The sequence below is a fragment of the Protopterus annectens genome, chromosome 7.part1 (assembly GCF_019279795.1).
Source record: "Protopterus annectens isolate FY-2018-M chromosome 7.part1, PAN1.0, whole genome shotgun sequence".
Lineage (NCBI taxonomy): Eukaryota > Metazoa > Chordata > Ceratodontiformes > Protopteridae > Protopterus > Protopterus annectens.
The window spans coordinates 401,016,027-401,040,180 of NC_056740.1; the positions used below are offsets into that span (position 1 = coordinate 401,016,027).

Here is a 24,154-nt window from a genome sequence, read left to right on the forward strand (position 1 = left end):
TTACCTTTGTACTGGAAAAACTCATGCTTCCACCTTTTGAACCTGCTGTTTCATCAGAGCTAAAATTTCTCTTGGAAAACTGCCTTTTTTCTAGCCATCACTTCAGCTAGAAGAGTGTCCGAGTTACAAGCACTAGTGGCTGTGAAACCCTTTATTATTTTCCATGCTGATAGGGTTTCCCTCGGGACTAACTCTTCCTTCATGCCGAAAGTGGTGTCCAGTGTGGCTCTCAACCAATCCATCCATTTGCCTACCTTCTTCCCTAATCCTCAAAACAAAGGGGAACTAATACTGCACTCTTTAGACATGCACAGACAGCTCAGGTTCTACCTTGATAGAACAAAGCCTTTCAGAGAAACAGACCAGCTGCTAGTCAGCTTTGCAACAAGGGCAGAGGGCAAGGCCATTTCAAAACCATTTCCAAATGGATAGCACATTGCATCCATTTTTGCAACAAGCACCATGGAAAACCATCCCTACAGGGGGTCAAAACACATTCCACTAGGGCTACATCGACCTCTACTGCATTCCTCAGGGAAGTGCCTACCAGGGACATAATGGAAGCTGCTACCTGGAGTTCTGTGCACACCTTCACCAAGCATTACCATCTGCCTATCTTTTCCAAATCCAGGGCAGGATTTCCTACAGCAGTGTTGCAAGGCCTACTAGCCAGCCCCAGCTCTTCTTAACTGCCTCCACCCTACCTCAGCTTTGGGAATCAACCCAAGTGTGATGACCGCAACAGTGAAACACGAAGGACGTAGTACAGTTGTGTGCACTTACCATAAATGTAGATGTTCAAGTGTATTCACTGTTGCAGTCCTGGATGTTCTTCATCTCACATTGCTGCAGTCCTTACACTTGGGTAGTCCGCTGTCCTCGGTCGGCCCGAATATCAAAGTATTAGGATGACGTCGGTCAAGGCGCTTAAGACTGACATCAGGACGTTAGGGTACAAATGCGCATGACCGACGTCATATCCTCAGTCTTTTTTGCCGCATGGTCCGATGCAGAAGCAGCGTTGCAAGTGCCGTTCGGCGTTCTGAAATTTTTCGAATTCGGAGTTTCAGACCGAGTCAAAGTTGGCTAAGTACCCGTAGAATATTTTAGTTTTTCTTGCCTCAGTGGTTTACCGGATGTCAGAAAAAGTGAATAACTGTATTTCTTGTGGGAAGCAGATACCGCATACAGATTATCATACTTTGTGTATTCCTTGTTTGGTGCCTGAGCACGACGTTGTTGGGTGTCGCTTTTGTGCTAGGTTTAATAAGCGCACTATTGCGAAGGTTAGATTGTGCCAGGTTGGTCTTCGGAAGCGGTGCAATTACAATATGCCGCCGGATGCTCCGACGCCCGCTTTCAAGAAGCGCAAACACAAAGCAGCTAAACCCAGGCAAGAAGAGTCGTCCGTGCGGACGCCGGTTCTTTAGAGGCTCAGTGGAACCGTGGTTCCACCGGGGCTTCTCTGGAGTCCCAGGGGGAGACTTTGATATTGCAGGATGTGGCCTCTCAGGAGGCAGGTCAGGCTGAAGGGGCTTCTCAGGTTACTGTTCTCCCCTCCCTTCCTAGGGTGGTTAGGCCCTCTCCTTCTGTTTCCAAGGCTTCTCCCAGAGGCAGGCCAGGTTTAGCTTCTGTTGGTGTTACTCCTAGTTCTTCAGGATCTGTGCCCAAGAAGCACATGCTCAAAATGGCAGAAGATTTAATTACTTTCATTAGAGGTTCTTTGCCCCCTCCTGATAAGAGGCCTAGGGTGGAACCAGAGTTGGGGAGTTTTGAGCAGGTTTCGGATGTTTCAGAGTCTTGACTGAAGACTTGCAGGAGTATTCTCCTTATTCTGATTCTGATGTGGATGATTCTACTCCTTCTGCTTCTCCTCCAGAGGATTTTTCTTTTTCAGAGACTCTTCATTCCATGAGGGAACATTTTAAGTGGGAAGGTCAGGACTTCTCTGATTCAAGGAAAAGGCTTAGGGAATTTTTGCTTTTACCCCAGCATAGGCCTTTGGCTATACCACCTGTTCTGGATGTTGTGGAAGATGTGTTTGCAGAGGCTTCACTTAATCCTGATTCTTTGCCTCCTGCTCCTGTTAAACCGGACAGGTATTACAGGGTGCCTGAAGCTCATAAATATCTGTATAAGAGTCCTAGGGCGGACCCAGAAACAGTCAGGGACCTAAGGGTGTCAAGGCCTCTGTGGTGAAAAATCCGGTTCCTCCAGATAGAGGCCAGAGCTTTGGATAGATGGGGAAAGAAAGTCTATACTTCTTCCACATTAGCTATGAGGGCTTTGAATTGCCAGTTTCACATGTTGAAATATCAAAACTATCTTCTGTCTCAATTGAAGTCTAAGGTAGATGCTCTGGCGGAAGGCATTGAGTGTAAAGAATTACAAGATTTGGTACATGTTTCTGAACAGGTGGGTAAGCATTCTTTACAATGTGGATTTGATGCTGTACAGGCCTCGTCTAGGGTGGCTGCCACTGGCTCAGTTCTTCACAGGCACGCCTGGCTGAGGGATCAGAACTTATCTGACCATGTTAAGACAAGGATTTTAGATGCTCCTTTACAGTCTGATGTATTGTTTGGTTCACCTGTGGAGGCAGTTTTAAAGAAAATGGAAGACAAGGCTAAGTCTATGCAGACTGTTAAAGATTTTTTGCAAGTTCAGCCTCCGACGTTTAGTAGGAATTGGCCTGCTAAGGGGTGGACGTACCCTTCTTATGATTCACAGTCTAGGGGAAGATCTAGACGGGGTAGGGGTAGAGCTCAGGGCTCTTTCAGACCTAGAACAGGGAGTTCACCTGCACAGTCTTCGGTGAGGGCAGGGGCCAGTCCTTTCGTAAACAGGCCCAATGACCTACCTTTTCAGCTGCCAGAGCCTTCTTGTCTGGCAGCACCTTTGGGAGGAAGGTTGGCACTCTTCAAAGAGAATTGGAGTTTAATTACCCAGGACAGATGGGTATTGGATATTATACACCAAGGTTACAGGTTTTATTTCCATACCTTGCCTCCTTTCAAAGGCATGCCAGACGTTCCTCCTCCGCAAAGAATAGAGGCTCACAAACAAATTTCTCTGCTGCAAATAGGGGCCATACAGCCGGTCCCTCTGCCAGAAGTAGGCCTAGGATTTTATTCTCGCCTGTTCCTAGTACCAAAGAAGGGGAACACGTGGAGACCAATTTTGGATTCATCTATCCTCAACACTTATCTGGACATTCCCAAGTTCAAAATGTTGACGTTACAACAGCTTTTACCTCTGCTGGGCAAAGATCACTGGATGGTGACTCTGGATCTCAAGGAAGCTTACCTTCATGTTCCTATCAGGCTAAGTTGCAGGAAGTATCTGCGTTTTCGAGCTGGGACTTCTCATTATCAGTTCTCTGCATTGCCCTTTGGCTTATCTACTGCCAGAGTGTTCACAAAGGTTCTGGCTCCAGTGATAGCTTTCTTCAGGCTAAAAGGAATACAGATCTATCCTTATTTGGACGATTGCCTGATTCTGGCCAAAGGAAGGGACGAGCTTCTTCATCATTTGCAATATGTGATAGCAGTGCTAAGATGCCTGGGGTATTCTGTGAACGAAATAAAGTCCAGTCTAGTACCCTCTCAAGACATGTGCTTTCTGGGTGTGAGACTGAATACAGCATCCCAGATGGCCTTTTTGACCCCGGACAAACAAAATAATCTTTCCCTTTACTTCCATCAATTGTCTCATCAGTCCAGGCTGACTGCAAGGACAGTCCTTCAAGCCTTGGGGTTCATGGCATCTTGTATTCTGGTGCTTCCCAATGCCAAACTGCATATATGGAAGCTACAATGGTATCTCAAAAATGTATGGACACAGCACTGCCAAGATTTGGACACTGTCATTCAGATAATACCTTGCATTCAAAAGGAATTTTTGTGGTGGGCTCAGGAATGTCACCTAAACAAGGGACTCTCTGTGACCCGGCCAGAGGCGAGTCAGATTCTAACGACAGATGCCTCAGACAAAGCTTGGGGAGCTCATCTAAATGGAAAGTGGATACAAGACACGTGGCCTGCCAGACTACAACATCTACATATCAACTTGAAGGAGATGTTAGCAGTCCAATTTGCATTAATAGCTTTCAAGGATTTACTTCTTCCAGGGCAGGTGTTGGTTCTAACAGACAACACAACTGTCATGTGGTACATCAACAAGCAAGGGGAACACATTCTTATCCTCTATGCAGACAAGCAATGATTTTGTGGGAGACTGCTCTCAGTTTACAGCTCAATCTTCAGGCAAGGTTTCTGCGGAGCACAGAACTCCTTAGCAGATGTGTTGAGCAGGCAAATTATGGATCCCCACGAGTGGAAATTGGATCCTCATGTATTTCAGAAATTGACAGTGTCATGGGGAACTCCAGACATAGATCTGTTCGCTTCTCCACTAAACTACCAGCTGCCAAAGTTTTGCACAAAAGGTTTCATCCCACAGCTTGGAAAGTGGATGCTCTTTCTTTCAATTGGAGCAATCTTCATGTGTATGCCTTTCCACCTCTGCCTCTCCTCCCAAAGGTACTTCTAAAGGTCAGACAGGACAAGCCAAAGATGATTCTAATAGCTCCAGATTGGCCTCGACAGCACTGGTACCCATTACTGAGAAGTCTGGTGGAGCCTCCATGGCCTTTGCCTTGATTCCACACCTGCTGTCTCAAGAGAACAGTCATTTACTCAATGTCAAACTTCACTCTCTTCACCTAACAGCCTGGCATATTCTGTTTTAAACCCTGGAGGGTCTCAGCTTCCGCAAGTTTTGAATGTTATTTTGGAGGCCAGAAGGCCTAGTACAAGGAAAGTATACGCAGATAAATGGAAGAGATTTTTATTTTGGAGTGCAGCAAAGGAATTTGATGTTGCTAAGCCTAATTTAAGTGTGGCTCTTCAATATCTGGCTGAGTTACTGGACAAAGGTTTGTCCTTCTCTTCTATTAAGATTCATGCTGCAGCAATTTCTGCTCACTATGACTGTGATCCACCATTGTTTTCTCATCCTTTGTTTAAGCAATTCCTTAGAGGGGCAAAGAATATAAGACCCCACAGAGCTCCTACTCCTGCTTGGGATCTCAATTTTGTGTTGGAGAAACTCACTCTACAACCTTTTGAGCCTGCAGCTACTGCCGAGTTGAAATATTTATCATGGAAGACTGCTTTTTTGTTGGCCATTACCTCTGCGAGAAGGGTTTCTGAATTACAGGCCCTCATGGCAGTTGAGCCTTTCTTAATTTTCCATAAGGATAGGGTATCTTCGACTAATCCTTCCTTTATGCCTAAGGTGGTTTCTAGTGTGGCTTTAAACCAAACTATTCATTTGCCTACTTTTTATGCAAACTCCCAAAATAAAGGGGAAAAGATTTTGCACACCTTGGATATACACAGGCAGTTGCGATATTATTTGAGCAGAACTAAAGGGTTCAGGCAGTCTCAGCAGTTGTTTGTTTCTTTTGCTTTGGGTTCTCAGGGCAAGCCTGTGTCGAAACAAACTATTTCCAAGTGGATTGGGTTTTGTATTGCTTTCTGTTATTCCCATCATGGTAAGGAGATTCCAGCTGGGATCAGGCCTCATTCCACTAGAGCTACTGCCACTTCTACAGCTTTTTTAAGGGGGGTGGCAACTAAAGATATTTTGGAGGCAGCTACTTGGAGTTCAGTGCATACTTTCTCTAAGCATTACCACCTTCCACTTTACTCTAAATCTAGGGCTGGGTTTGCCACTGCTATTTTACAGGGCATTTTGGCAGCTCCTACTTTATAGTTTTGCCATCCTCCCTTACCTCTGCTTTGGGATTCTACCCAAGTGTAAGGACTGCAGCAATGTGAGATGAAGAACATAGTACAGTTTTGTACCTACCATAAATGTAGATGTTCAAGATCCACATTGCTGCAGTCAATTTACTCCTCCTTCCCCTGTTGTTAGAGGTTGTGTGGTTTGGGTTGTAAATATTGTGCATATTGTATATATTGTTCATATGATTAGTGCAAGGGTGGTTGGTTGTTTTTTGCTGTCTTTTGGTTTTGACCTTTCTGTTTAGGGTCTTCTGACATCTGGGGCAAGAAAAGACTGAGGATATGACGTCGGTCATGTGCATTTGTACCCTGACGTCCTGATGTCAGTCTTACCCGCCTTGACCGACGTCAGCCTAATACTTTGATATTCGGGCCGACCGAGGACAGCGGACTACCCAAGTGTAAGGACTGCAGCAATGTGGATCTTCGAACATCTACATTTATGGTAGGTACAAAACTGTACTTTTCCCTCCCTCCAACCCTCTTGCTTTATTTATTTCTTATCTATCCTATCTATAGCTGTTACTGCTGCTATTGGTATTTACTTTTTACTGGTGGAGTTTTCAACAACATTTCCTAGCTTCCTGTTTGGGGGCTCCTGACATTTGGGGCAAGAATAAACTGATGTAATGACGTCAGCTGCCTGTTCTTATACCCCTGACATTATGGAAGAAGCGACCGTATCCGACGCATGAAGATGAAGTCTTGTCTGCAGGCAGATAACCCAAGTGTAATGACTGCAACAGTGAACACACTCGAACATCTACATTTATGGTAAGTGTTCACACCTGTACTTTTTTATGACTAACATACTATTTCCTCATTAAAGCAGTATAAGAATCGTCCTTTAAAGTTCACATTCATCTGCCTTTTTTTTAGGATGCAGAAGGCATAGGAGAAAGAGCCCTTTCTTCTCAGGCTTTACGTAAAGCTTTTATGTCAAGAAGAGGATGGACTTGTACCTAAGCATACTAATTTTAATTGAATTGGTTAACTGCATTGCATTTTGCCATAACATGTCTAAACACTCACTAGAACATGTCATTAAAGGCCATGTTACTAGCAAAGTAACTGCTTCTGTGCCTTTTTTTTCAAGAATATCTCCATAAACAGCATTTTTGCTGCATCATTATAGAAATGTTATACCTCTGCTAAGCCTTATGGTTTGGACTACAGTTCCAGGAGTTGGATGTCTCTTTGAACTGTATTATTACAGGACTTGGCCATTTGAACCATTCTGCAACTTAAGCATCTTAAGGAGGCTTTGGTTGCACCAGTTGCCCTCTAAGGAGAGCTTCTGGATGCAGATATTTTCTCCCTGCTTTGGACTGCTGCTGATTGTTGCTCACTATGGAGGGCTCCTGAAATCGCATGTTGACAGATATGTGCTCATTATATGAGCTGTTATGCAAAGGCTTGTCTGCACTGGGTCCTCATTACCTTCTTGCCAGACTTTTTACCCTCCTGCCAGCCTGCTGTGTATCTGGGGAAGTACTGTCATCCAGCAATTAAAGATGGTGTTCCCAGTGGTTTGGGCAAGTATGAATCTGTGTGCATCTTTGGACATTGTGATCTGTGTTTCCTGTATTACTTGTTTTGCTTATGTAATGGATGGAGACTAGATTGAGTCGTGGAGAGGTGGGGCATGGTGTGATAGCACTTGTACCAGTAGGAGGGGTTCATGCCCTACACTTGGTGATGAGAATGAAATGATTAATTCCAAGTTAGGGATACAGAGGAAAAAATCTGAGGAGTTGCACACTGCTGAGGGGGTTCCACTGATGGCTCGGTTCATAGGTAGGTACTAGGCTATCGGCCCTGGGGCCTGTATAAGCCTAGCCAAAAAGGTTCCCTGGCTTTCGCCACCCAAGAAAATTATTTTCCTGTGCCCCTGTCAAGCAGTGCCGCAGAAGTGATCCCCGGGGTGAATTTTCTATTTCCCATCCAGTCGTCAAGATTTTCTTTAAAGAGGGTCAATGAGGAGCTTTGCTTGACAGGAATGGGTGGTTTGTTCCAGAGTATGGGAAGTCTGTGGGACAGTAATCTATCCCACCAGTATGGTGAGTTGCATACTTCATTTATACCCATTTTCTCCAGATGTGAATTGTGTGCATTGCACTTGGTGCAGTGTTTGTGTATTTAAATGCACTGCTTTATATAGGTTCCAGATCGCTTTTTGTTCTTGAAGTACCTTGTTTCATGTCATGGCTTTTAAGAACAGTATTATCAGTTTGAGAGCTCGATCTTGCACATTGTATTGGAAATGTACTGTATGCCCATTATTTCATTTAGGTTATTTTTCTTTGTTAATCACTTAGTACACATCACTTTTACCTCATGTCTTCAGGGCTGAGTTGTTTTCTGTAGGAGCTGTCCAGAGTAGTACCACATGTTTTATTTAACCAGTACTGATCATAGCGGACCGGAGTTCCGCTATGGCCACCCCTAACCGGGAAAAGCTGAAAGACAAACAGCAACAACTCATCAAAGGACCTTTTTCAACCATGACCTGGTCTCCTGTACTAGGATCCCCCTCTTTAACCTAAATCTCCGTCTTTCTGCATGCCAAACTGTTAAATTACACCTCATTGTTATAGAATCGGTACCCACTCAGTGTATTATTGGCTACCCCACTTTTATCAGTTGTGTTTACACCAGGACTAGGTCCAGGCCTCTACCCTTATGTATAGGTTCATAGGTAGGTAACTAGGCTATTGGCCCTAGGGCCTATATAAGCCTAGCTAAAAACTGGCTTTTGCCACCCACGAAAATTATTTTCCCGTGCCCCTGTCGAGCAGAGCCAAAGAAATGATCCCGGGGTTAATTTCCTATTTCCCATCCAGTCATCAAGATTTTTTCTTGGAGTGCTAATGAGGAGCTTTGTTTGATATAGCTAGGTAGTTTGTTCCAGAGTATGGGAAGTCTCTGGGACAAGAATCTATCCCTCCAGCATGTTCCATTTATTGTGATGACAAGGTTTAGGTCCCTAGAAGTGTGTAGCTCGGAGGGATTGGGATTTCTCTTTTAAGTGAAGCATGTCCAACAGCTCTGGGTTTGACATAGCTTTGTATGTTAGGCAGAGATCATCTCTGAGTAGGCGATATGCAACGGATTAAAGCTAGAGTTTTTTGAGACTGTCTGCGTAGGGCATCTGTTTGAGGTCTGTAATCCTCTTTGTGAGGCATTTCTGCTGCCTTTCCAGTTGTTGCAGATGCCTTATGAGGTACATACCAAAAGGGGCATTGTACTCTATAATGGGTCTAATGAGTGATGAGTAGAGGGGAACAATTACCTCTTCTTTCCTGTATGAGAAACCTTTTGTGATGAGGTGTGCCACGTAGAAGGGTTTCCTGACTACTGTGACAATGTGATTATCAAAGGAGAGACTACTGTCCACCTGTGTCCCAAGGTCTCTCATCACACTTTCGGTGTTAAGTAGACTTACCGCCTATGTGGTAGTTTATGGGTACAGAGTTTTTACCAAAAGGGTTGACCGTGCACTGAGCTTGAGGCCATGGCTTTGACACCAGGCATGTGTCTCAGTGAGGCCCTTTTGTAGGATGCCCACATCATTAGGTGTTTCGATTATGGCTCCTAGTTTGCAGTCATCTGCCAACTTCATTAGCCAAAGACCTTCTGTGTTAGCCTGTACTTCAGAGAAGTAGATACAAAAAAGTAGAGGACCCAGGACTGAACCCTGTGGTACTTCACTTGTAACTGGTCTCAAGTCGGATTTGGAGTCTGCTATTTTCACAGTATGGGTTCTGTCAGTGAGCCAGTTGGCAGCCCATCTTGTGACATAGGGATCTATACCTAGTTTAGTGAGTTTATAATTCCAGAGTGGGGGATGGTGTTGAAAGCCTTGGTGAAATCTAGATAGGCTGTGTGAACCACCTTACCCTCATCTACAGCGTTGGTGACTGCTTCAAAGAAGTCTGTCAAGTTTAGAAGACATAATTTGCCTTTCACAAACCCGAACTGGGTGGGTTCCAGAGTTTGGAGATTACCAATGTCTTTGTTTACAAGTTCCATGATGATACGTTTCATGGCCTTGCAGACCAGGCTCATCAAGCTAAATGAGGTGGTAGTCCCTGGGGTCCATGGTGGATCCCCCTTTGTGGAGTGGGATAACCGTCGCTGTGCACCATTCAGTGGGAACAAAGCCTGAGGTGAGGCTATGATTGAACATGGTACTTTGGTGGGGTGCCAGTTCATTCTGTAGTTCGTGTAGCATGCAGCCGTGGATGTTGTCTGGTCCCATTGATGCTGTGTTCTTGGCCTTGGAGAGTGTGGTTTTTACCTGTGCAGCTGTGATTACAGGAACTTTGCATTCTTCCGGTATAGAGATGGGCCCTTTAGAGGTTGAGAGGGGGGTGAAGTTAGCACTGAACCTATCTGCCAGGTTGTTGGCAATGTCAGTTGGTTCAGTATATTTAGTGCCATTTTGCTGTAACTCAGAGCAGATCTGAGTGTTGCCATTGAGATTCTTGACATAGCTATAGAATGCTTTGTGGTTGTCTTTAGAAACAGTGACTATTTTGTTTTCATAACTAGCTTTGGAGGTTTTTATGAGGAATCTCAGCTTCTTACTGAGGCTGACCATGGAGTTCCTCCAGTCATGGGATTGTACTCTCTTTGCAGCAGTTTTTTTCTTCTGTTGTAGAGTTTGTTTATGGCAGAGGACCACCAGATTGAATTCCTTTTTTGGAGGATAGCATCCTGGTTCTGTTAGGGATAGCACGATCCATGCACTCGTAAGTTCTTATAAAGTGCATTTGTGTAGGATTCAGCAGTTGTACCTCTATTGTCCATCTGGATGGGTGTCGTGAAGTTTGCCACTTCTGTCTTAAGCGTGAAGTTGGCTTTGGAGATCTTTTTTACAGTGGTCTCCCTAATGGGGGGTGAGGGCAAGATGTGGATGTCTAGGGTGATTAGCTTGTGGTTGGATCTTACCAATGAGGAATTGACCTCTGGTGTGGAACACCAGTCACCCATGTTGGTAATGACCACGTCTAGGATATTGCTGCCCCTGGTGGGGGTGTGGATAAGTTGATCCAAGGCATTGGAATTTATGAATTCCAGAAAACGTTGAGCAAGAGAGTTGGTACATGAGTAGTTTTCCCAGTTAATGGTGGGGTAGTTGAAATTGCCCATTATTAGGGTGTTAGGTTGTACCCTAATATCTTCCAGTGTATCAAGAAATGAGGAGTGGGAATCCTGGGGCATGGTGGGGGATCTGTAGCAAGGTACAATTTGGGTTTGGTTCTTGACCAGAGTTAGTTGCACTTGGATAATCTCGGATGCATTATGCTGAGCAACTAGCCAGGAGGTGTGGATATCCTTAATGAATATGGACACGCCTCCGCCTTTAGTGTTTCGGTCCAGGTTAGGTGGCTGAAAGGTGTGGTATGAATTATAGCTTGGTAATGCAGGGGTGCTCTCTGGAGCCTTAATCCAGGTCTCTGTCACTGCACAGATGTCGATGTTCTCCATTTTAGGGAGTGCCTCGAGTGAGTGCATTTTGAGGTTTAGACTTTTAGCATCGAGTAGCATTACTTTCAGATTTTGCTTGCTTGTACCTGTTACGGTGGTGAATTTGTCATTTGAACCTTGCCTAAAAAAGGCACTATAGGGGGTGGCAAGAGCCTTAGCCAGTATCTGGAATCCCAAGGGCGACAGGTGCAGGTCATCTCTGGCAAAGCATCGTGGTTTGTCGATCATGTCATCCTAGGCAGACAGATACTGGATCCCCTTAGAATGACACCAGAAGCTTAGCCAATTGTTGAAGTCAATCATTTTGTACTTGTACTGTGCTGTCATTCTGGGTGATGGCAGGATGCTACTCGGGGCTAGGGTCATACCTGCCTGGGCTACAAGATGAGAGAGCTCCTCCATGTCTCTCTCCATGTAGTCCAGGGAGGTACGTCTCTGGTCATTCACACCAACATGGACAATGACAGTCATATCTGTACTTGTGGAGTGACCTGAGTGCGTGCATTATGTGGTGGATCCTGGCACCCGACAGGCAGCTGACAGTAACTTTCTCCTTGTTTAGCCTGGTGGGTAGAACATCAGTGTGCCTGACTATAGAGTCACCTAGGACTAGAGTGTTGGGTACGTTGTTATGCCTTATGGGCTGTGGTTAGGTGGCACACTGAGTTTGTGGGCTGTGTGTCATTTGGGTTGTGTTGGGGGGTGGAGGTTGCTTGCATTTCTGCTTTGGAGGGCTCTGTTGTTTGGGCAGATTTTTATTGAGAGCCTCCGTGAATGTAGGTGTACGAAATATTTGCACAAATGACTCTGTTATCTTTGAGTTACTGTGAAAGAAATTTAGTTCTCTAACTTGTTTCTGTTTCCATTTTAGCGATGCTACAGGCAGATGATGAAGAGGACATGATGGAAAAGCGAATGAAAAGTCCTTTTGGGTCTTCATTCCGAACATTTGATGCAACTGATTACAAGCCAATAGGTGGGCCGAAGATAAGAGTGCTGGATAGAATTTTTTAGGACTAGATAGAAAACACTGTCAAGTACCTTAGTATTGCTTTTTTAAAATATTCTGTGATAATTTTCTTTTCTACGAAACCAATTTTATCAGAATTTATGCATTCTTTTTAAGGGTGAGCTAATGTGGTACTAACTTTATAGGTTCATAGGTTCATAGGTTAGTACTAGGCTAACTGCCCTTGGTGCATTTTAAGCTCCAATGGTTTCCCTTGTGAGTTCAAACTCCCTGCACCTGTGTTTGTAAGGGCACCCAACCAACCACCGATAGGCCCCAACCCCCCTTATGCAGAAGAAATCAGTTTATAATTGTTCATCGTAACCTATAGTTTGTAATATTGATGTACCGTCTTACTTTTGCTTCATAAAGGGTATTGGCAGCACTCCTCTAGGCTAATGCATTTGCCCAACCCACCAGCCTCAACCACCAGCCTCAGACTAACTTTCCAGTCATTAAGACCTCAATATAAATCTTAGTTTTACAGCTTCACCAGAAGCATGCAGTTTTGTGTTTTAACATATTAATAATTGTGACACCCTCTACTAATGCCATTTAAATGCCAAAAATATTGTTTTTTTTGTATCTTTTGGGAGTTCAGCTCCGAATTTATTCAGAGTAACATGTTTTGTTAGTGTATATACCAGTGAAATAATTAATTTAAAGTAAGGGACTTAAGCCTCAAAGTGAAATAGTCTGCATTAAATCTCTCTTCATGTAATGTGCCCCATAATGGTGAGCCATGGGTAGCCAAGTCCATAGCATATTAATTTGTGGGTTAAGTTCTATCAAGTTTATAAGTCTGTGTTTACTTGCTCCTTTCTTTAGGCAGGTATGAAGTCTGATGTTCCTTTTCCGAAATAGTTAGTCTCAGCAAGCACAGTAGCTCCCGAGACCTGACAGCAAACATCTGTCGTTCTTTCTCAGTCCCCAAACCATTTACAGATTGGTCATACTGGTAAAAGTAGAAAGTGACATATACTTGTATGGGACAGTAGTGTAAGGGTAGTTTAATTTGCAAAGCATAAAAAGTGATTTTTTTTTCACTCGAGTATGTGTATATTTTTTCTCGATGGATACTATGGTGCATGGATTTCCTGATTTATAAGTTGTCTGTAGTCACCAGCCCACCTACAGAAAGGAGAGCTCCCTGTTTGCAGTACTGGCGACCAGAACTCTTGTTAGCAAGTTGTGTTCCAGAAGGATAGAGAGAGCGCAGTTGTGTTTATCAGCTCTTTTTTCAGGTCAGAGGTTTGCTCACGTTCTTACTTACCTAATGGTCTATATTTGGAGGTATGGGGTGGGACAGCACTAGCAGACAGTTTTCTGTAGCAACTGTATGCATGAAAATACACAAATACACTTGTACAGAAAACATTGACATCACTGCTTGCACCACACCACCTTCAGAACTGCCCTAAGCTGAAGTAGTCCCTCCTTCCTTCCACTACCATTATACTTTGTGTTCAGAGAGAAGGAATTGGTAAAATCTGTTTCTTACACAAAGAGCAATACAATTTCTTGTCATATTCATTTCAAAGAGTGTACTCGGTGTGTTTCTCATCTGTATGATCTACAACTTCTGAATACTTTATCTACAAGCAGTGTTCTTTTTCAACATGTTATATCTATCCAAATATTTGCACTATGTATGGATAGGCTCACACTGTATGAACTGAAGCTGAATTTTTACGTAACATGTCATTCTTTTGTATTAGCATTTGTGATGACTGTAACCATATTATATCAGTGTGTAGCTTTTCTACCCAGGCCTCCACTGAAAATGGGATAATATCCCAGTCGGACTTTCTTGGTAAGCATATGTCAAATAAATGAGTCATTTTTATGCCATGCTTTGGGTGGTGTGGGGTTAAGGGGTGAATACTGAAAAAAAGCCTCCTAACTGGAATGGGCTTTCTTCCTTCTGTCATGGTTAAAGATTGATAAAAGGCAATGTAGGCTGTCAAGGAGGGGGCATAAAATATGAAGTGCCTGTTATTTCAGGTGGAAAAATATAGCATCTTCATGATCATGTTAATAAGGTCCTAAGCACGCAAACAGTCATGAGGTATTTGGGCACCCAGGTTGATAGCAAACTGACTTTTGACAACCATATTGCCTCTGTTGTATAGAAAGTCTTTCTACATGGTCCACCTCATTAGTAAGGGTATCTCATCCATGGATAAGGTGGTCATAACATCCCAGTAGTCTTCCCTTTTAAGACCCATTATTGAGTACAATGCCCCTTTTGGGCATGTACCTCACAAAGCACATGCAGCAGCTGGAGAGACCACAGAGGTTCCTTACCAGGAGAATCTAGGCGTCTACCCTACACAGATAGGCTAAAGGTCCTGTCCCTTTATTCAGTCTCCTACAGACTCCTGAGAGGTGACCTCTGTCTGGCATACAAAGCAATCTCAGACCCCGCCTTGATGGAACTGCTGCATATCTGCAAGTCTGGCTCCACTCAGGTAACCCGCATGCGCGACCTCAAACTGGTCTGCGACATCCATAGGACTTGTTGGAGGGACAGATTTGTGTCCCAGAGACTCCCCCCTTCTGTGGAATAGGCTCGCTCTCCATGTCAAGCAGAAGTACCTCAACACATTTTAAAGCACCTGGATAATGAGATGGGGAACAGAAAATACACCTCTGGGATTCCACTGGTGTCCCTGCTAGATATGGCATCAGGTGCTGACTTGTCGGAACATGGGCTAAATTCTTGGCAAGGCTTGTAAGGGCTTCAGGGCCAATAGCTTAGTAACTTCCTATGATCCAATCTGTCTAATTCAACTAGGACTGGTTGCAGTAGTACAAGAAAAGTCATCTTGCTAACATTAAAAGGGAAAAATAAAGTAAACACTCTCCTGTGAGGTGACTAAACAGAAAAACTGCACTTAGAAACCTTTTACTCACACTAAAAGAATTGAATGGAAATGAGAAGGCTTGCAGCTTTCCAAATTCATGGCCAAACACTGCAGTGGGGGAGGGGAAGAAAATGTACATCTAGAAACAAACAAGGACCCCCTCTCTGTAGAAGAGTAAAGAACAGAGAGCAAGAGAAAGTAAAAGAAAAGGAAGAAAAGGCAAAGTTAGGCAAAATGGTTTCTGAATCAAGGAAGTGTTCCCCTGATCTCATGGTGCTGACTGGGCCAGATGCAAAAAATCCTAGAAGGTCAGAGCCAGCAGTTTCTCAGGTTTATTCCTGTCCTCCTTGGTCCCATTTCTCTCCATATCCAGTGACTCCGAGGTTGCATTCCCTGGTACTTAAGGAGCGGAGGTATTAGAGACCACCTTACGTGGCTTATTCTACCCACTCATCCAGAAGCGTTTTGCCTCCATTATGTTCCCCCTATTTGTAGTCATCTCTGTTTTCAAACTCTCCTTTCTCCATTCCCTTGTTGACTTAGTTCTTAGAATAGTGACTTAAGCGTTGACATTCCTTGACTTTGGTGTAGGGTTCTCCTTGAGTGTTTGTCCTGACTTCACATATGCATTGAATGCATGGTGTTGTGAGGCATGGTTGGTGTAGGGTTCTCCTTGAGTGTTTGTCCTGACTTCACATATGCATTGAATGCATGGTTGTGTGAGGCATGGTTGGTGTAGGGTTCTCCTTGAGTGTTTGTCCTGACTTCACATATGCATTGAATGCATGGTTGTGTGAGGCATGGTTGGTGTAGGGTTCTCCTTAAGTGTTTGTCCTGACTTCACATATGCATTGAATGCATGGTTGTGTGAGGCATGGTTGGTGTAGGGTTCTTCTTGAGTGTTTGTCCTGACTTCACATATGCATTGAATGCATGGTTGTGTGAGGCATGGTTGGTGTAGGGTTCTCCTTGAGTGTTTGTCCTGACTTCACATATGCATTGAATGCATGGTTGTGTGAGGCATGGTTGGTGTAGGGTTCTCCTTGAGTGTTTGTCCTGACTTCACATATGCATTGAATGCATGGTTGTGTGAGGCATGGTTGGTGTAGGGTTCTCCTTGAGTGTTTGTCCTGACTTCACATATGCATTGAATGCATGGTTGTGTGAGGCATGGTTGGTGTAGGGTTCTCCTTGAGTGTTTTTCCTGACTTCGAATATGCATTGAATGCATGGTTGTGTGAGGCATGGTTGGTGTAGGGTTCTCCTTGAGTGTTTGTCCTGACTTCAGATATGCATTGAATGCATGGTTGTGTGAGGCATGGTTGGTGTAGGGTTCTCCTTGAGTGTTTGTCCTGACTTCACATATGCATTGAATGCATGGTTGTGTGAGGTATGGTGCACTTTAGCTTTCTCAACCATTGTACTTGAGGCTTTTTCCTTGATTACATCTTTAAAGGGCTGGCTGTGTGGGGATGTCCCTTTGTATCTGAACAAAAAACAAGAAGAGGAACAAGGTTCCTCTTCTTGTTTTTTGTTTGGTTTGGTTATTTATTTATTTTTTGTTTGCCCTTTGTATCTGAAGCAAAGTTTCAAAATGCTTGTGCTCTTTCTGCTTAGGGTGTGAGATCACTTAAGCAAGCTGTATGCTGTTTGAAGGTTTATACCTAGGCCTTGAGTGCATCATCCCCAGGTCCTCCCCTCTGATCATCTGTTACTTGAAGCCAGTCTTTGCTGCTGTCACTGAGGCCTGCAGGTACTCTGAAAGTGCTGCTGCAGCACCCAGGAGATTATAGTCTTTTTATAGTTCTCCACTGGATTGGAATGAGACATTGGGAGAACAGGCTAAGGCTTTGACGTCTGCCTGATCTCAGTGGATACATCACATTCACCAAGCTATTTCCCATTTCTTCCTTGTTGGCAAACAGTATCGCCCAATAAATAGATAGGGTAGGTAAAAGGTGCATTTCTCTTCCATATTGGTGCTTAGGATCTTCACCTGTTGCTCTTTCATCCAGATCTCAAGCCCGTCTGCCTGTTGAAATCCTCGGTGGCTGTGTTTGAGAATTCTCCTCCCTGAGAATCATTTAGACAAGATTTCATTTGTGCTCTTAGTATTGCTTGCAAGTCTGTGCAGTGGATGTATGCATGAGAGATATGAGCATGGCTACAGTCAGACCCATGGGGGTGCCCAATCTGAGTGGCCTCCGGCTGGATTTTTCTTTTGACAAGAGGCCTTCTTGGGTAGGATGATTTCATTCCTTGATAGCTGCCTTCCATAGTAATAAGCAGGTTCTTTTCTCATCTAAAGATCCAGTGCCGTCTCTTCTGGAAGGAGGAAAAGGCCCAGCAAGTGCAGTGTGTGCAGTTCAAGCATGACGACCTTATCCCTAGCTGTAGACTGGCTAGAAACTTGTGTTCCTTTGCCCCCCCCCCCCTCCAAACCACTGTTTTCAGGAGGATCATGTGAGGCTGATAACCCAGGTTGTTGGCCTCTTTCTCTCCCCTTGTCATCAGTTTCTTCCTTTGGGAGGCAAGCCTCGCTTAAGGATGTTGATTCGGAGTTCACTTGGGATGCATCAACATCCGGCATTGTTGATCAGGCACAGGTCTTGGGGTGGTGAGAACTGCTGCTTCTGTCATGTAGGCACTGTAAGGCTGAGGCTTTGAATGGTTTCCATGAAACGTAAACTGAAACTCCCTGCTGTGGCCTTTTATTTACTATTAGAGGAGGTGTCTCCCATTAGCTGTCCTGTGTTTGTGGGCCTGAAGGCAGGGCTCTGAGACCTCTTTACTGTGGGAGTCAGGTTTGTTGGTCCCATTGCTTAGCTTTTCTTTTGGGGGAGTAGTGGGATTGAAGCTGCATTGTTCCCTTGAAATAAGCCACTTCTATTCCAAGACCTTAACTTTCCAGTTGGGTTCCCACTCTCTGTGATGACACTGTTAGATTGGCCTCATAGAGCCACCTCTTCCGTGTGATCATGCTTAGGTTGGGGGAGGTAGGTAGGTCACACCCTAAAGATTTTCCTGACCATTCATCGGGGAATCTTGATCCCTTGCTTCCAGTTGATGCAGTAGATCAGCTGGCAAATGTTTGGAGGGGCTCATTTCTATGGCAGGAGGTTCCAACTCCTCAATTTCATGCCTTGGGGTTACCTTTAGGAACGTAAATTAAAATGTTTTGGATAACTTTGTGGAAAGTGTCAGAATGCATCAGGACACTGGGATGCATACAAAAACAATAAACTCCAACTCAAGAAAACTCAAAATGTAGCAACTTTATTAACTCATTCACTCCAATGGAGCTCAGGAAGTTTGCACTGTAACTTCCAATGGGTGGAGCCTAAGACGTTTGTCAGAATCAAATTATGTCCTCATATTTCAAACAAATGTTCATATGCCTGAAATCATAGAGATTACTAAAGAAGTATATATGGCAAACTCTTAAGCACAAACTATTTTTATAGTGGTACTGTTCTTTAGGTTCTAGGTCTTGATCCAAATTTTATAAGTCACAGTAAACACAGTAACTATTACATTTGTAATATTTTGTAAACAATTTACAGTATCTCAGCAACCACTCAAGTTACACACACACTGTCAACAGCATTTTATTCATCTAGCTGAGAACTTTCATAGGAGGCTAAGGAGTTCTGTATTTCTTACGTGGTTATTGAGTTATTTAGAAAAATGCGACAATATCTGTATAAATTAATATAAAAAAACAGTTAATATCTGTTTACCTGCACTAGACAGAGATCAAATATTAATGCAGTTGAGTCTGCCATTGTGTAGTAAGCTTTAAGATGATTTTTTTTTTAAACCTTGTACATAGTATGGTTTTGGACTTGCTGATGCAAATATAAACAAGGAATATTTGATGTCTAGAGCTGTCAGTAAGAGTTAACTGCAGATGTACTTGGAGGCTTCTCTCGGATGTAATGAGTTAATCGCACAGAACTGAAAGACATCATGCAGTTCTTTTAACAAAGCATTTGCTTAAGCGAGTTAGATTTTTTTTATAATTAAAAAGATGGTTTATCTAAAATAAAAATGTTATCCTTCCCCAACATATTATATAAAATGTGCCAGTGTTTAATTATATTTTGTATTTGACCAGCTCTCTTGTTACATGTCATAACATATCTAGTATCAGTGTCGGCTCTAGCTAAAGATCTGCTGGCAATTTTCATTCGTTCTCGATATGTGGGTTCGGATCCGATCCTCTGATCTGACTCTGCTGCTTTTTACAGCTCATGGCTGCTGCAAACCCTCAAGCTCCTCTCTTCCCAAATACCCCAGATCTCGTTTGCCGCCTTCACTTACATATGTGGTTGCTGTCAGCTCTCAAGCATGTATTAAGTTATAAAAGTTCTTTTCTGTTGTACCTTTCTAGTGTATTTCTATTTTATACTTCTGATTTTTATATAAGTTACCTCCATTATCCCTACTCATCGTTTTCTGTGTATCTTGATACCATTGTTGGTAGTTTTCCCCAACTGTCCCTTCTGCCATTACGGTAATCCTTTCCACCATTGCTGGTGTGACGTCCCTCCTCTGGGCCGGTAGTCAAGGAGCATCTACGTGCACAGCATTTTTGTTTGACTAATGTATTCCCAGACAGGATCATTTCTCAAGTAACATTTCTCCAGGGTCACTTGAAGAACTAGCTTGAGTCTTCAAAGGGGGAAAGAGCTGTGATGATGTAAGATAGTACCAGCTGTGCCAGAGTGAGTAGGGCAGTGCATGTGTGATATATGCCAGCATAACTAGCTGGAGTTTTGTAAAGAATTTTATGTCATTTAAATATCAGACTGATTTGTACAGATGCTTGTGTTAAAAATGTATCCGCAGTGGGTCCTGTTTAACAGAAAAGAAATGTACATGTATGTCAGACTGTATTGTAACTGACTGAATGCATATATGTTAACAGAGGATGCTGGAAGATAGAAGGTTAAGCTCAGCCCAGCTAGCCTTAAGAAAAATAGTCTGAAATTAAATTACTTGGTTTAGACCATAAAGATTTTATCTCATAGGCCTAACTGCAGCCAGAGAACGCAATGTCTGGGCTGGGATCCTGCTCTTATTGTCCTTAGTGATGAACTAATTGCTGTCCTGGGATGCCAGAGAATGGCTGATTAGTCTTTTGCAGAAAGGATGAAAGTGTTGGGAGTTGTTTTACAGTCTCTAGATATTGGAGTGTATTGTGACACATCTGTGGCAGATCCTGGCTCAATTTCTAGTCAGGGGTTAGTGTGGGAACCACAGAATTAGGTGACCAGATGTGATGTCATTCTGTAACCAGCACTGAAATTGTATTTAGATACTAGTGAAAGATGTGACAAATTACACTCAGCACTCTGTTTTGAAACTGACAAGACCAGTCACCCACTTCATCTTGCTAACTAGGGAACAGTCATTTTTCAGTCTGTTAGGAAAATATAGCGAGATTAGCTAAAAATGTTGTTTTTCTATATCTGTCAGAGTCTTTCCATCTGTTTTTTTATATTTCCTGTGAATTGAAACTCTGGTGTTTATTGTAAATAGATATTCAGTATTTTCATTTTTTTTTTTTTAAATAACTGGGGATGCACAAGCCAGTGCATTTCTTTGTGCCGGTCCCAAGCCCAGATAAATGGGGAGGGTTGCGTCAGGAAGGGCATCCAGCGTAAAACCTCTGCCAAATTACTTATGCGGAGAACATTTCATATTTCCATACCGGATCGGTCGAGGCCTGGGTTAACAACGACCGCCACCAGTACAGTTAACAGGGTGCTGGCGGAAATTGGGCTACTTTTGGCCGAAGGAGAAGAGGGGGAAGGCATGCCTGAAGGCAGGAAGAGAGGAGGAAGGTTAGGAGTGTAGTAGTGAGGGTAGGAACTTTGAATGTTGGCAGTATGACTGGAATAGGGAGAGAGCTAGCTGATATGATGGAGAGAAGGAAGGTTGATATATTGTGCGTGCAAGAGACCAGATGGAAGGGAAGTAAGGCCAGGTGTATAGGAGGCGGGTTCAAATTGTTCTATCATGGTGTGGATGGCAGGAGAGATGGGGTAGGGGTTATGCCAAGAGTGTTTTGGAGGTGAAGAGAGCGTCTGTTAGTGATGTTTATGAAGCTTGAAATTGATGGTGTAATGATGAATGTTAGTGCATATGCTCCACAAGTTGGGTGTGTGCGATGGATGAGAGAGAAAAATTTTGGAGTGAGTTGGATGAAGTGGTGGTGAGTGTACCCAAGGGTGAGAGACTAGTGATTGGAGCGGACCTCAGTGGGCATGTTGGTGAAGTGAACAGAGGGGATGAGGAAGTGATGGTTAGGTATGGTGTTAAGGAGAGGAATGCAGAAGGTCAGATGATTGTGAATTTTGCGAAAAGGATGGACATGGCTGTAGTGAATACGTATTTTAAGAAGAGGGAGGAGCATAGGGTAACGTACAAGAGTGGAGGAAGATGCACACAGGTAGATTATATCCTATGTAGGAGGGCCAGTCTGAAGGAGATTGGAGACTGTAAAGTGGTAACCGGGGAAAGTGTAGTTAAGCAGCATAGAATGGTGGTCTGTATGATGACGTTGGTGATCAAGAAGAGGAGGAGGAGTGTGAAAGCAGTGCCAAGAATTAAATGGTGGAAGTTAAAAAAGGATGATTGTGAGGGGGAGTTCAGGGAAGAGTTAAGACTGGCACTGGGAGGCAGTTACCGAATAGCTGGGTAACTACAACAGAGCTAGTAAGGGGGACTGCTAGAAAGGTGCTTGGTGAGACATCTGGACAGAGGAAGGAGGACAAGGAGACCTGGTGGTGGAATGAGGAAGTACAGGATAGTATACAGAGGAAGAGGCTGGTGAAGATGAAGTGGGATTGTCAAAGAGATGAAGAAAGTAGACATGAGTATAAGGAGATGAGACGCATGGCAAAGAGAGAAGTGGCAAAGGCTAAGAATAAGGCATATGGAGAGTTGTATGAGAGATTGGACACTAAAGAGGGAGAAAAGGACCTCTACTGATTGGCTAGACAGAGGGACAGAGCTGGGAAAGATGTGCAGCATGTAAGGGTGATAAAGGATAGTGAGGGAAACGTAGTCACAAGTGAGGAGAGTGTGTTGAGTAGATGCAAAGAGTACTTTGAAGGGCTGATGAATGAAGAGAATGAGAGAGGGAGAGAGAGAAGGTTGGATGATGTGGGGATAGTGAATCAGGAAATGAAACAGATTAGCAAGGAGGAAGTAAGGACAGCTATGAAGAGGGTGAAGAATGGAAGGGCTGCTGGCCCAGATGACATACCAGTGGAAGCATGGAGGTGCTTAGGTGAAATGGCAGTGGAATTTTTAACCAGATTGTTTAATGAAATTTTGGAAAGTCAGAGGATGCCTGCAGAGTGGAGAAAGTGTTTTGGTACCTATCTTTAAGAATAAGGGTGATGTGCAGAGCTGCAGTAACTACAGAGGGATAAAATTGATTAGTCACAGCTTGAAGTTATTTGAAAGAGTAGTGGAAGCTAGGTTAAGAAGGGAGGTGATGATTAGTGATCAGCAGTCTGGTTTCATGCCAATAAAGAGCACTACAGATGTAATATTTACTCTGAGTGCGTTGTTGGAGAAATACAGAGAAGGTCAGAAGGAGTTGCATTGTGTCTTTGTGGACTTAGAGAAAGCATATGACAGGGTGCCTAGAGAGGAGTTGTGGTATTGTATGAGGAAGTCAGGAGTGGCAGAGAAGTATGTAAGAGTGGTACAGGATATGTACGAGGGTAGTGTGACATTGGTGAGGACTGTGGTGGGAGTGACAGATACGTTTAAGGTGGAGGTGAGATTTCATCAAGGATCAGCTCTGAGCCCTTTATTCGCGGTGGTGATGGACAGGTTGACAGATGAGATCAGACAGGAGGCCCCGTGGACTATGATGTTTGCAGATGATATTGTGATATGTAGTGAGTGTAGGGACAAGGTTGAGGAGACCCTGGAGAGGTGGAGATATGCTTTAGAGAGGAGAGGAATGAAGGTCAGCAGGGCTAAAACAGAATATATGTGTGTAAATGTGAGGGAGGGTAGAGGAATGGTGAGGATGCAGGGAGTAGAGTTCGTAAAGGTGGATGAGTTTAAGTACTTGGGATCAACATTCATAGTAATGGTGAGTGTGGAAGAGAGGTGAAGAAGAGAGTACAGGCAGGGTGGAATGGATGGAGAAGAGGAGTGATTTGTGACAGACTGGTACCAGTAAGAGTGAAAGGGAAAGTCTACAAGAGGGTAGTGAGACCAGCTATATTATATGGGTTGGCGAAGGTGGCATTGACGAAAAGGCAGGGGTCAGAGCTGGATGTGGCAGAGTTAAAGATATTAAGATTGGCACTGGGTGTGACTAGGGTGGACAGGATTTGGAATCAGTATATTAGAGGGTCAGCTCAGGTTGGACAGTTTGGAGACTAAGCAAGAGAGGCGAGATTGCGTTGGTTTGGACATGTGCTGAGGAGGGATGCTGGGTATATTGGGAAAAGGATGCTAAGGATAGAGCTGCCAAGTAAGAGGAAAAGAGGAAGGCCTAAGATGAGGTTTATGGATGTGGTGAGAGGACATGCAGATGGTTGGTGTGACAGAGCAAGATGCAGAGGACAGGAAGAAATGGAAACAGGTGATCTGCTGTGGTGATCCCTAATGGGAATCAGCCGAAAGAAGATGATGATTATTAAATATATCTAAACCTTTCATTGTGGCTGGTCTTTTATAAAATATTTCAACTTTCGAAAGTATTTGCATTTATTTAGTGGTACTATAGCTCCATGCTCCTGAAAGCCTTGCTGTTTGGTCAAATACTACCATTTGTATAAGTATGAATTTTACTGAGTGTAATTGGGTACTCTGGTAAGAGCCTTAAAGTAGCTGGTTAGGCTAATGACAGTGTATCTACCTTATAGTGTGGGTGGAGATGGCATAGCAGGTAAATCTGTGCCAGCCCATTCCCAGGTAGGTAGGTGTGTGTGTGTAAA

The 24,154-nt window shown here is 43.7% G+C and overlaps 1 protein-coding gene across 1 annotated transcript in view; it reads left to right on the forward strand.

Moving 5' to 3' along the window:
- The window catches only part of DCAF1 (DDB1 and CUL4 associated factor 1), a gene marked incomplete in the record, with an annotated part of 1,406,260 nt that overhangs the window by 1,087,079 nt on the left and 295,027 nt on the right, over window positions 1-24,154 (forward strand). Inside the window, 1 exon segment of the mRNA XM_044078852.1 lies at window positions 12,175-12,279. Within this exon segment, the coding sequence (XP_043934787.1) occupies window positions 12,175-12,279 (105 nt within the window).